Source organism: Lepisosteus platostomus, chromosome 8 (assembly GCF_059453375.1).
Source record: "Lepisosteus platostomus isolate fLepPlt1 chromosome 8, fLepPlt1.hap1, whole genome shotgun sequence".
Taxonomy (NCBI): domain Eukaryota; kingdom Metazoa; phylum Chordata; class Actinopteri; order Semionotiformes; family Lepisosteidae; genus Lepisosteus; species Lepisosteus platostomus.
This window is the reverse complement of record NC_142618.1, coordinates 50,940,700-50,953,609: the sequence shown is the minus strand read 5'-3', so window position 1 is coordinate 50,953,609 and position 12,910 is coordinate 50,940,700. Positions and strand designations below refer to the sequence as shown.

The 12,910-nt window shown below is 37.3% G+C and overlaps 1 protein-coding gene across 4 annotated transcripts in view; it reads right to left on the bottom strand.

The window, feature by feature from the left end:
- Window positions 1-12,461, bottom strand: part of lmbr1 (limb development membrane protein 1) — a 72,638-nt gene extending 60,177 nt beyond the window's left edge. For 2 of the 4 annotated variants that reach the window (XM_088643844.1, XM_088643843.1), the window contains exons 1-4: window positions 12,197-12,460; window positions 7,496-7,568; window positions 4,006-4,045; window positions 1,131-1,270 (exon numbers count right to left, since the gene is read on the bottom strand). In XM_088643844.1, coding sequence (XP_088499970.1) covers window positions 1,131-1,270; window positions 4,006-4,045; window positions 7,496-7,568; window positions 12,197-12,259 — 316 coding nt within the window. In that variant the 5' untranslated portion in view covers window positions 12,260-12,460. Of the gene's footprint in view, window positions 1-1,130; window positions 1,271-4,005; window positions 4,046-7,495; window positions 7,569-12,196 lie in introns of all 4 variants that reach the window. The other 2 variants (XM_088643845.1, XM_088643842.1) reach the window with 2 other exon arrangements.
- Between the last annotated feature and the right edge of the window lie 449 nt (window positions 12,462-12,910).

The following is a 12,910-nucleotide window of genomic DNA, read 5'->3' as shown; positions in this document are numbered from 1 at the left end:
GTTCACATTGGTGTTTCTCCATGTGCCTGGGTTCATGAAGAACTCATAATGGCATCCCTAAATGCTTTCCTTCTTGCCCATCTACTCCATTTGGGGGAGCATCCTCCCATATCTGGGTGTTTTCCACTTTTTAAATGATCGACTTCGTCTCATTACATTTAGCTTTTTTGAAACATTTTTAAACCCTTCTCCCGATCACTACCTACCAGACTGAGGGTCCTTACAGTGGCAGTGGCTGTTATTCTGAAATCACGTGAACCACTATTATTGCCTTATCAAGCCACACAATTAATTGAGCCACACTCAACTACTTTTGTGGCTTAAGGCAATATTTGTACCTAAATAAATTTAGGTTTCTCGTAGAAACGTGTTTGAATATGTACACGTATGAAATATGAAAGAAGTTTCCATTTTTCTTTCATAATTATCTTTTTTGTTTTTGATTTGAATGCATGGAATAGGTTGTAGGTGAAAAATGTGGAAAGATATGAATATTTGAATAGGGGCACTGCATATACAAATACATGTCATGTGCTATTTTTTCTTTTTATCAGAAGGAATTTTCTTAATGATCAAAATTCTTCCAGTCCTTGAAATAAAAGTGCACTCTCTATACATCTGCCACTTTCATTGATGATACCGTTTTTAAGACGTACTGTAAGAATTGTTTATTACAGTTACATTATAAAACTCAGAACCTAAAATTTAAGTCCTGCACATGAACTGACCACTACAAAGAAACATGTCCCAACAATCTGATGGCAATTATTAACAGAAAAAATAACTAATAAATCAATAACTTAACTAATTGTTGCATACAGGAAAACATCTAGAATTTCTCTTCATTAGCTGCTTTTTGAAAAGGCATACCCTAATCAGGGAATCTCAAAATTAAAACAGAACTTCAAAAACAGATGGTCATTCTTGTTATTAACGCATTCATGGTTATTGCATCGGTCACAGTATTCAAATAAACGTGACAGAGCTTATTCTGTACATGAGGAGACGCAATCATTTTGTCTGTAACCTTTGTTGTGAAAGTTTCTGGCTGTTTGCAGTGAAGCACCAAGAAACAAAAAATATACATTACAGAACTGAAGGGGGGAGGGGAAAAGAAAAAAAATACTGACCATGGATTAGTGAGCCGTTAAGCCACTGGATATAGTAGTTTTTGGGGAAGGAAAGCAGGATCTCATTACTGATTATAGAAAACGGCAGAAGCAGCACTGCCCCTGCTGACACTGCCAGCGTGAAGGTGCACAAGTAAAGTCTGTGGAATCAAACAAAGGGGCATTAGTCAGGGAAGTTAAATGCATGGAAGAAACATAAAGAGGTTGGTTAATTTGTTAATACCATTCATGAACAGGAATCAAAACCGAGGCTAACGTCATAAACCAAAAACAAAGAGCTGTGACTCAGAGAAGACGAGGACAGCACACTCAACTCACTGAGCAAAATTCTCATTTACTCATCTAAAAAGTAAATCCTTTTCTAAAAGCTGTCGATCCATTCCTGCTCTCCGTTACTTAACGGACACTGAAGCCTTGCACCCTATGTGTCTGAGACAGGCACCAGGCTGTCATGACCCTTAGCAGGAAAAAATGGTGTTCTGGTGACAAAGAGATCAAAGTTTTCAAAGTTAACAGGTAAGTAGAAGTATCCAGCGTCTTAGGACCTGAGGTCAAAAAAAAAAAGTCTAAGACAACAGTGAAACGGCAACTGAAATATGGTTAATTCAGTGAAACAGCAGACAAACAAGTGATACAAGAATACTTACAGCTGCACAAAAATACTGGTTGCTGCACAATTAGGTAGGTAGGTAGGAATCTCACATACTCAGCTACAAACAACATCTACTGTACGTCATATTTGAGCAAAGAAATTTGCTTAAGATACCAGTGGTATCACCACTGTGAGTGGTTGAGCAGAAGTACTTTTTCCGCTCTTACAAATAAGGATGTCTAATTGTATCAAATGTATGCCTGTGTCAAAGTCTGGCCAATCTACTGCACAGCCACAGAGTTATTCTCATTTCTCGGATCTTTGTAAAGAGCTCATTAAATCACGGGTGCATACGTCTGGAAATAGGGAGGAAACTGGAGCACACGGATAAAACCCACATAAAGATGGGGAGAACACACAAATTTCACCAAGACAGGAATTAAAATCAGGATCCTGGAGCTGCGAGGTAGCACCGCTAGCTGCAATATGACTGTGCAGTCCCATGTAAAAACTGAATCGTCTCCAAACAAAACATGAGTGCACATGTTTTGCCATTATTTTACTACAAAATTTCCTCAAGAGAATCCCACGCTTTTATCAGCGTGACACTGGTTTTAATTGTTAACAGGGTCCTAACCATCTCCCAAGGTCTTTTTTTTGCAGATGCTAGCCTTCTTTTACACCATTCCATCAGTTTCACCCCATTCAGGCTAAGTAAGGTTAAGGTAAAAGCACTAAGAAGATCAGCACATCAGCTTCAAGATGTTACGTTTTCTGGTCATTGAAGTAATCTGCGTACAATGTGGAGGTAGGGGGTGGATCATTACGTTTTTGTAAAACAGGCGTCTTAATCTTTTAAGCAAAAATGTACTGCACATCAGCCAAGAGAACCACAAACTATTAACAAAAATACTTTAAAGGATAAATGGTAAAAAAAATGGACTTTTTGTTAATTTTTCAGAGAGCTGAAAAACAGCATATGTATTCAGCAAAGCCATATCAACCCAGGTGGATATTTTGCATTTTCTGCTCCATGTACTTTTAAATAATCTCTCTCCTCACTGCTGCGTTTAAAAGAGAGATGTTTACTGGAACATAAAAATTGGCTTTCAAGAAACTTCATTAATATAGAAAAAAGTCACTTATCTACACACCTCTGTAGTTTAGAAACAACAACATAGATATGGCAGCATGAGAGTGTGGACATGTTTTGCCGGTGCAAGAATCAATTAGTATGAGACAGAAGGTACATTTGCAAAGGTACAATATCTTTTCGTTACTCAAAGCAAAGTAGTGTCGTCTGGAAGGCAGTGTGTTGAACTAAGTATTTCTTTCCAACAGTAACCTTAAACAAAGCAAAGTTCCTTCAGTCAGAAGGTCTGGAAACTAGCATACAATTCTGGGACTTAAGCTTAAGCATGTAATGGGATAAGCAATAAAGAAGTGCAAAACACTCTGGGAAACCGCAGAACATGATTGGCAACAACAGACTGATACAATGTGAGGGTTACGCAACTAGTATGTGCAGATCTGTTTGCTAAAATTATGAGAGGTTTGTGGCAAAATGATAGCAGAAATGTTTTGTGAAACAGTGAATGCAAGTATATTCAGCTCCTTGTGATTTTTCTGGTCTTAGCTACATTTCAGTAAGACTATCCGGATGATCATAATTGTGACCACAACTGTACCATCCAGAGCGATTATAGCTCGATATTCCTTTTGCTATTCATTTCGCCTATAATCTAGACCGGATTTTGTCCCCCATCTTCATAATCAGTTACAAAGACACATTTAGAAACATCCTCGGTGTGAAAAACAGATAACATAAACCATAAGAAATTGCTTGCTCTATACCACTAAAACAGTCAAATAGGAAAAAAGTTAGCATGATTAAAGAGAATCAAAATTAGGAGGAAAAACTTCATAAACTCCATGATTTCCAAATAATGTATACTAACGTCTACATCTACAGAAAAGGATATATTAAGGGATGTGGGCAATAAGGGGAAAGGCAAATCAAATGGGAGGCTCAGATTTATTAATAAGTCAAATTACTATAAAATATGCAAAATTGCTTTCACTTTATAAACAACCTTACAAATAAAATTCACTCTGTGCTCCTCAATGTACCATTAAGAAAAGACTAGACTGCACTTACAAAATTATAAATACACTTTAAGCTCTAAGAGAATATTTAGCTAAAAGTAAGGATTCTCTGAAATTTCAAATTGAGCTACAAAGACCATAATATCAATAAGGACCATAGTGCAAATCTGTACTCACGATATTCTGTTGACTAAGGCATCTTCATCTTCGTGGTCATCTAAGGAAAAGTTTAAAAACACTATAGTTAAAAAGAACAATAATAAAAGTGAAAACAGGAATTGGTTGGAATATCTGCTTCTAGCATTGTTTGCACTGTTGGTAAAAACTCCTATTAAGTCATTTTGCTAGATCTTAAAATTAATCCGATTATCCTCATTGAGAAAAAGAGGTGTGAATTATAAATCGTGTTGAAATTTGCCATTGCTTGTCTCTGTACTTTTGGGATGGTAACCCCAAGCGTACCCCCAGTATTCTGCCTACTGTATGTGCCAGATTATTTCATACAGTGAAGGAAACTGTTCCAGAAGAATTCCTGCAGCATCCAAAAGAGACTTCTTGCAATAAAATAATAAAATCAGTCTGTCGTCAGCGTGAGCAGCTAGGTGGAGACTTGTGCCGTCTGATGTAAATTCAAAGTTCAGTCAGCGAAAAGCATTAAGGCAACCTGGAATTCACTTTTCACATTGGTACTACAGCTCAGCTAGAGATGTCATAGCCGTGTGTTTAAGGCTAATTCAAGGCGACACGCTTCTGGAAATGAACCGAGACACCGCGCCTGTGGGCAGTGCTGGTCCATAAATACTGCAGAGACTTGAGGTCAAGACTCCCGGACACAGAGTCTGGAGTTCAAATCCCAGGTGGGAAAGTGCTTCTGTGGCCTTGAGCAAGGTATTTCACTCAAATTCATTCCAGTAAAATATATTTCTGGATGAATAAGAAAGGTCAGAATGTTTTAAACCGACATACGTGGTTAAATAAAGGATTAATTTAGGATTTACATTTAAAGAAAAACAGTGTTTTACCTCCATTTATATTAATCCTGAGATTTGAATGTACCTCACTAAGCCTCTCAGCAGAAGTATATACACAAACAATATTATTCTTGGAACAAAAACAATTAATTGCATCATATTTACATTTTGAAATTATGACTTTATTATTTATAAAGTATCTTATTGCATATTATTTCACTTGCATTTACTGTAAGGCAGTCATGGACTCTTCTGAGCACCTAATATACAGTTCTTTTTGACTACCTGGTAATGGTACCAGGTTTTAAAACTGGTAAACCATGACGTATATACAAAAAAAACACAGAGAGAAAAATGCTTTCAACTAAAGAATAATCCTGAGCAAAAGGGGAGACAAAATAATGACTAGGTCTGGAAAAACTGGGCCAAATGAAAATATTTTTAGTGTTTAAGAAATTACTGTATATACACAGTTTGATCAAAAACCTACTGCCTGCATCCTCAGAACCTATTCTGAGAATTTTTTAGGGATTCGGTCAGGGCATCCTGATCATGCTTATGGAATCCTGTTTTTCCTGTCCTCCAATCACAGGACAGCCCCTTGCGGCAAACAGCTCGACTTTGCTGGTGTTAGTTCTGGCTGCTTGGTCACAGTTCTTTCAGTCCTGACCCTGCGTCCCTCAGCACATACATTCCAGTGCACATATGTAGGTCAACGCATCTTGAAAACAGTGTCCAGGTTAGGACTTTAACCTGTCATGCTTTTGGAGTTACAGTGGCTTTAAAAATTATTCAGACTCTTGCACAGTTTTCACATTTTGTTGCTCTAAAGATTGCAGTCATGACACTTAAAATCAGCAATTCATATCCGTTATATAGCCATCCTAATACACATATTCAAAGCAAAAGCAAGAACAACTTATAAATCTGGAAGAAAATGGAAAAGTCAGGACTGCATACGTATTCAAAGCATTTGCTGGGGCAAACCTAAATGAGGGGAAAAAATACCTTAACTCATCACAAAATCAGTCATGTGGCTTCTGTCCATGTGCAATAATAGAGGGTCGCATGATTTTAAAATACACCTGTCTCTGTAAGGTCCTTTAGGCAGGTGTGGATTTAAAGCAAAGATTCAACCATGAAGACCAAGGAGTTTTCAAAACATCTCAGTGACATATTTATCACAGATCAGGAGAAGGATGTAAAAACATTTCAAAGAACCTTAATGTCTCTTTGAGCATAGGGAAGTCAATCTGTAAGAAGTGGCAGCTACCCAGATGCTGCCTTGATCCAGGTTGCCCTCCCAAACTGAGTTACAGGGCCAAGAGGAAACCGATCAACTTTGAGACCAACAACAATTCTGAAAGAGTTACAGATTTGAGTGGCCGACAAAAAATGTCTGTGTGTCAACAATGGGAGGAAAATCGTTCCTCACACACCTTCACACACCTGAAGAAGGCTCCACGGCCGAAACGTTGTGTTCTCTTTCTTCTTTTTTTCAGCATGGAATAAACCTATTACTTGTTCCTTTGCAGCCTACGCATGCTGACGCAGCTACCCACCCATGGGAGGAAAATGTCCACTTGTCAACAATATCCCAGTCACATCGCAAAGGGAGTTTGAAGGGAATTAGAAAAAAAACATCTCAAAACTCATATTGGTTTTGCAACAAAGGACCGAAGTCAAAGTCAAACCTCTGGAAAATGTTTTTGGCGTTAACCTGCTTCAACACCATCCCTTGAAAACCTGCTTCAGACCAAAAACATGGAAATAAATTCCTTCACCATGCAACTGATCCAAAGCACAAGATCAAAGCCACACAGGACTGGTTTAAGAATCAGAAAGTGAATATATTTGAGTGGCCCAAAGTCCTAACTTAAGTCTAATTGGGGAACCTGTGGAAAAACTTTTAAAACTACTGTCCATAAACATTTAACAAATTGAGAGAGCTTCAGCAAATCTGCCAAGAAGAATATTGCACCAAGCCTGAGTGCAAAGTTGGTAGAAACTTATCCAAAAAGACGTAATTGTTGCCAAAGGAGCTTCCACCAAATATCGAGATCACAGGTGTGTATACTTCTGCAGTCAACAAATTTATTTTTTACATTTTTGCTGACATTTACTGTGACTTACCTTACACTTACAAAGTCTTCAGTTTGAGCATTCATGCTTCGAATCGCAAATTAAGTTTAAAACAAAAAGGTGAATGCCTCATTCTGTCATTTAAAAAACTATGACACACCATAGGAAGGGTCTGAACAATTCATAATGCACTGTGTGCTGAAGCACAGACCGGAAAGAAAACCTGAAATAGTTTCCAGTTTTTATGAATGAAACACATCTGCCTATTGATGAAGGCACACATTTGGACTAGCAGTTTTGAATTGAGTAATCTTCCCCAACTTCTGAATTTGTGTTAACTAATAAATGTAATAGATTCAGGAATACCTGCAAATATCAGCATTATTATTTATGCACACTGACACACGGAGTTGTATGATGTTCAGGTGCAGTTTCAGTATAAAAGAGCAAACTAGTAAATCGTTCAAGGATTTTCAATGAGAACAGGTGATGGTGATATACAATGATGTTCAGGGATTTTTTTTTTAATGACATTCATTTTCTCAGCATATTTGATGGTATAATAGCAATACTCACTGTAAGGCACCAGAAAACAAGCAGCAACTACTACTCACCAGCTTTCCTCTTGTATCTGGTTATGATGAAGTAAGATACAATGTAGAGGACTGCAAACAGCAGGAAACAAATCTGTGAACAAAAAAAAATATTTTTTAACTAAAAACGCGAGTTAAATGTACCTTGCAAATAATATATTTTTTGACCATTTTCATTACCATATTTTAACTTTCTGTCCTAAAAGTATTCAGTTTTTGGTATTTTAGAAAGCACAGACAAGACAAGAACACCTGTTTTGTTGCTGTAGATAAACATACTGCAATATGATTTGCCTTCATGAAAACATCAGTGCTGTAGAGTCTTAATTGTGTTGGCAATTATGCAAAACCAACATACATAATATATATATATTTTTAGTATCATTCCTGAAAAGCTCATGAGGATACATGTTCTTCCTTGAAGCCAAAATACTGCCATTCCTGCCTCCTCATACACTTTAACCTACTGTAAATACCAAATGACCTTTTACAAAGGGCAAAAAGATATGCTGCCTATCTTAAGGGACAAAGTCAGTCAAAAACAGGTCAATCACATTCATATTTATATCATTTGCAAAGGAACAGGTAAACATTTATTCCATGCTGAAGAAAAAACAGACAACATTTCAGCTGAGACTTTGTCACACCTGAAGAAAACTCCACAGCCAAAATGGTGCGTTTCTTTTCAACATGGAATAAATATTTACTTATTCCTTTGCAGCCTACACGCGCTGATGCGGCTACCTTCTTGAACTTCTTTATAGAATTAGTTTGATCCATTAACTCAAAATCGACAATATTTTTGCAATATAAACTTCCAAACAACAACAAAAAAAGTTACACAGTACAATTGTAAGTAGAATAATATAAAGGTTCTGTAATATGTTTCAACAAAGGCAATGTGTTGTACTACAACAATACAAGACAAGCTAAAGCACATAAGGTGAAAAAATATTTGAGAAGTGAACATGCAGTATAGCACAATTCTGTACAAATTAAATTCATTTCCTGGACTCAAACATTAAATTAGTCCTCCCATGAAAAATTGACCTTTTGTATGTCAAAGATACATAAGCTGGCCTTTTGTTCAATAAATATCTTTACATTTAAATGTTTAAGGAAACCTGTAAAGTTAAGATTATTAAGGTTATGGTGTACTACAATGCAGACTTGATGTGAAATTGGATTGGTTTTTCAGATAAGTCACACAAATTTCTAAAGAAATAACAACCAGACCTGTATTTCACAAAATAAGAAAAAAAAAGCCACAGAAGTCACTACTCAATTATTTATTTTTAGGAGATTGCAAAGTCCACACTCAAAATACATTTTGTAAACTACTTCACTTTTTAAAGAAGCCAAGCTGGAATTATCCCCACATTGCTCAACGATTAATGCCGATTCTTATTTAAACTGTCTTCAGTGATAAGAGGATAGGATAATGGAAATCTTCAGCTCAGGATTTCCTGTTGGCCACACCAGCATCGGCAGACTCATACAAACTCTTTCACAGAAAAAAATACAACTGTATTTTTAAATTATTTATTTTCTTTTTTACACTGCAGACAAATATATCTCTTTTCACCATGGTAAATTACCAAACTAAGCAGTTAGGTAGTAACATCTGCATATGGAGCAGGCCTTTTTGCTGCTCCTGATTTGGCTTACATTAGTAGTGTATATTTTGTAAACCTTTTAAATTACTGTAACAGACATTTTATAATCTGTAGGTTAAATCGATATCTGATCATCAAATAGAAAAATGTAGTTAAATCTTGTCACAATTTTGCCTCTTTCTGTCATTTGCAAGGGCAATTTAAGATGTGCAATTCAAAATCTAAAACACGTGTCACTCCATTTCCTCTCAAATGCAGTACAAGTGTCTTGCCATCATGTTATTCAATACATAATTTAACATCCAATAATTAGTTATAGTAAAGATCAAAATTATCATTTGCAGGGGTACTTCATTGTCTTTCTTGGATTACCATGTTAATAGACATTCACTGGTGTTTTCATCATTTTTTCCCCATTTGTTATTGCTGTTCTCAAAAGCTTTGTATCCCATCATGCTCTTGGAAATCAATGACAGGGTGACTTGAAAAACGTGCACAAGCAGCCAATAAATTAGATGCTTTATGCTTTTCAGGGAACTGTGAGAGTTGACAAAGCAATTGTAAATCAATCTGAATTCATGGCTTCTTCATACCAACTGATGGGAAGTGAAGCATTTTTCAGATAGTTAGAACCTTTTTAATATTGGTATAGGAGCACTATCAAAATGACAATATCAGGCAATGTTCACTTCTAATTACACAATTATAGCTCCAAAGCCACACTTATTGTAAGATTACTTTCAAGCTTAGAAAACTAAAACAGTTTTATATATTATTTACCTATACAGAAGAACTGAATAGGTAAATATGATTGCAAATGTGATGCTCTAAGCATTAAGTGAAAATTGTTTTTTTTTTAGTATTTTAAAAGGACACTACCAGTTCTTGCCAATGTTAAGTTACAGTAATGGGATAATATCATCACACGCTCAATGCACTTAGCGATTGGGGAAAAACTGTACTACCCTTGTCATCAGTACAAGAACTGGCAGGCATATTTTAACTATAATGGCTTTGCCATGTGAGTTTCAATAAATCTTTATTCCATTATTAGTTTACTGTAACACTGACATTTTAAAAATGATCATCATGGAAAACTAGATAAACTGTTAGAATGCATCAGATTTTTTTTTTTTTTAAATCGGCAAATTCTCAAAAAGAAATCAACAATGTTCAGCACTGAAATCGCATACCTACAATACTGGCACAGCACCAGTGGCTTAGATGCTATAGCACACTGTCATTATTTGAAAACTCGTGACGGGTTTTGGGCAGTTCTTCATTCAGCCACAGATGTCACCGTCATTGAAACACAATCCAAAGCAAGCCCAATCAGTACACCAAAATAATTTGTATCCTTGCAGGATCCCAGGCATTGTTTGTTTCTTTAAAAAAAAAAAAATCAATTGCTTGCTTAAGCAACCATTGCCCTAAAGCAGCACTGCTGCCTCACAAGTTCTTGGGTTAAACATTCAATTCAGTAATGGGACACCTTGTGTGTGGAGTCTGCACATTCTTAAGGAGTTCCAAACACAAACTAGGTTATTTAGTGTCTCTAAAGAATGTGCACGTGTCCCGTAATGGAATGGCATCCTATCCAGCATAAAAGTCTTCCTTCTAACCAGTCTTTCTGAGATTGCGTGATGTTCTAGCTTCCTCTGCCCCTCACCTGGCTTATAAGCAGGTTACTGGTAAAGACAGGAAACAGCTTTAAGACAGACACTCAACCTAAGCTTAGAATGTAGGCACACTCCAATTATAAAGGTTGTCACAATGCAAATGAATGGGAAATGATATGATATCATCAAATGATAGGTTGAAGATAAAAGCTCCAATAGTCAAGTACAGCACTACAACTACAGCACACTGTAAGTACAGCACCAGCAATTTTAACTTTGATAATAACAGAAACAGTGTTGCCCGTTTAGAAGTAACTGAAATGCAAAATAAAGGCAGGAACACCCAGCAGTATCTATCAATGCTGTCACGCCTGCAAAATCTGTTAAAGCACAATACCACGTTGTATTTCTTTCTTTATTGTCACAGTCTAATCATACGCCTGGCTTGCAATTATTGCTCTAGTCTTGCTCAAATACCATCAGCAAACCTACTGCATACAGAAATTGACAATGCTTAAACACTTTCATTTACTTTCATGGAAGTCGATCGCTGAGCTTTGTTGCCCTTCCGCGCTCACAGAGTTTCCTACATCAGCAACTTCTCCAGGACAGGGATATCCCGTGGGAGTTACATAGGCATCAAAATCAGCGAGGGACCACTTAAAATCACCAATTACACCGTTCGTGCGTGTTTATCGCTGGAAACCAGACCAAAGCAACCCACGTGTTAAAACACGCAAACGTCTTGTAGAAACAATGGTGCCAGAGAGAAGACACCGCTAATAACTTCAGTTGAGGATATACAGGTACGCACGATGACTAGTTTATGTTAGTCTATTGTATAGCACTCTTTTTTCTTTAATTTGACGTAAAAAGATTATTTAAATGTTTCATTGCTTTTGTTTAATTTGTCACTTACAAGACCAAATACAAGAAACACTAAACCAGGTAGATCCATTATTAGGTACGCCTGGGTACCACACAACCAATGCTGCACTCGTGACTAACATTTACAGAAAACAAATCCAATCAATATGCAAACGTGATCGACGCAAGGTCCGCAAAGACTGCCCAGCTTGGATCCCCAGAAATAAAGGCAAACCGTTTCAACCCCAAGGGTGGTATTAAGTAAACTCTCTGGGTCTGCTGAGGTGCAGATCTGTGTTCGATATTTTAGACTTAAGAGAAGCGTTGTGCACTATAATCACAGTCCTCGATTTGATTTTAGAAATTGAGATTTGGGGGGGTTCTGCGTTCAGAGGCGTGTTAAGGTGGAAATTGTAGCTACAAAAGCTACAGGCGGTGGCCACGCCAGGACACGTTTCCTGAACACTTTTGTTCTGGTGGGGGGGCAGGGATGGCGCCAAAGGGGGTTGTTTTCAGACTAGGCCTGCAAAAGAAAACTGTAAATGCGATTCAAAACTTGTCCCCCCCCTCCCAACTTTGTTGTATTAATATTCAGTTCATCATTGCATGAATGTACTCACGATGTACTCCCGGACTTGGCTGTGGAAATTCTGCTCTCTGATAGTCACATCGTCCTCTTCCATTCTTCATATTGCACAAAAGCATCAATAACTCAACAAGGCAGGACAGCTGTCATGAAACACCTGCTGAGGAGGACTCCGAAATCCCACTAAAATAAACAAAAACACATCCCACAGTTCCCTTGCCACCCTTTAAGACAACCCTTTTTCGGGCGAGTCATAATGCTGAGACAGTAGGCCTGGTGACGCATTTAAGGGCGGCCTCAAAAGGGGTGTACGTCATCAAATGTGAGACTACATGACGCCTTTAATGTGTGACTGAAAGGGGGGCGTTACAAGTAGTGTTGACGTTAAAAGAGGGGGAGTAGATTTGTGGACGTGATATTATAATAATGTTCTTTTTTCATATTTCATCTTGCAAAATATAACATAACATCAAACTCCTTTATTCTAACACATTTACAAAACGTACTCTCTTGACGTTTTTCAATCTATCCAGATTTTACTTTCAGTCCTCTGTGATTGTGTTGAGCGCGATTAGTCACACGTAAGACAGAACATTTTGAAGTCTAAATGTCTTTATAGCTGTTTCTTTTTTCAGTTTGCCACGTGCCTTGACAAAGACAGTACAAACAGTGGAAACATATATGACGTTTTTTCCATGAAGGAGCTCGTCCTTCTCAAACATTTCCAAGTCTTTTGCATGAGTGTTTC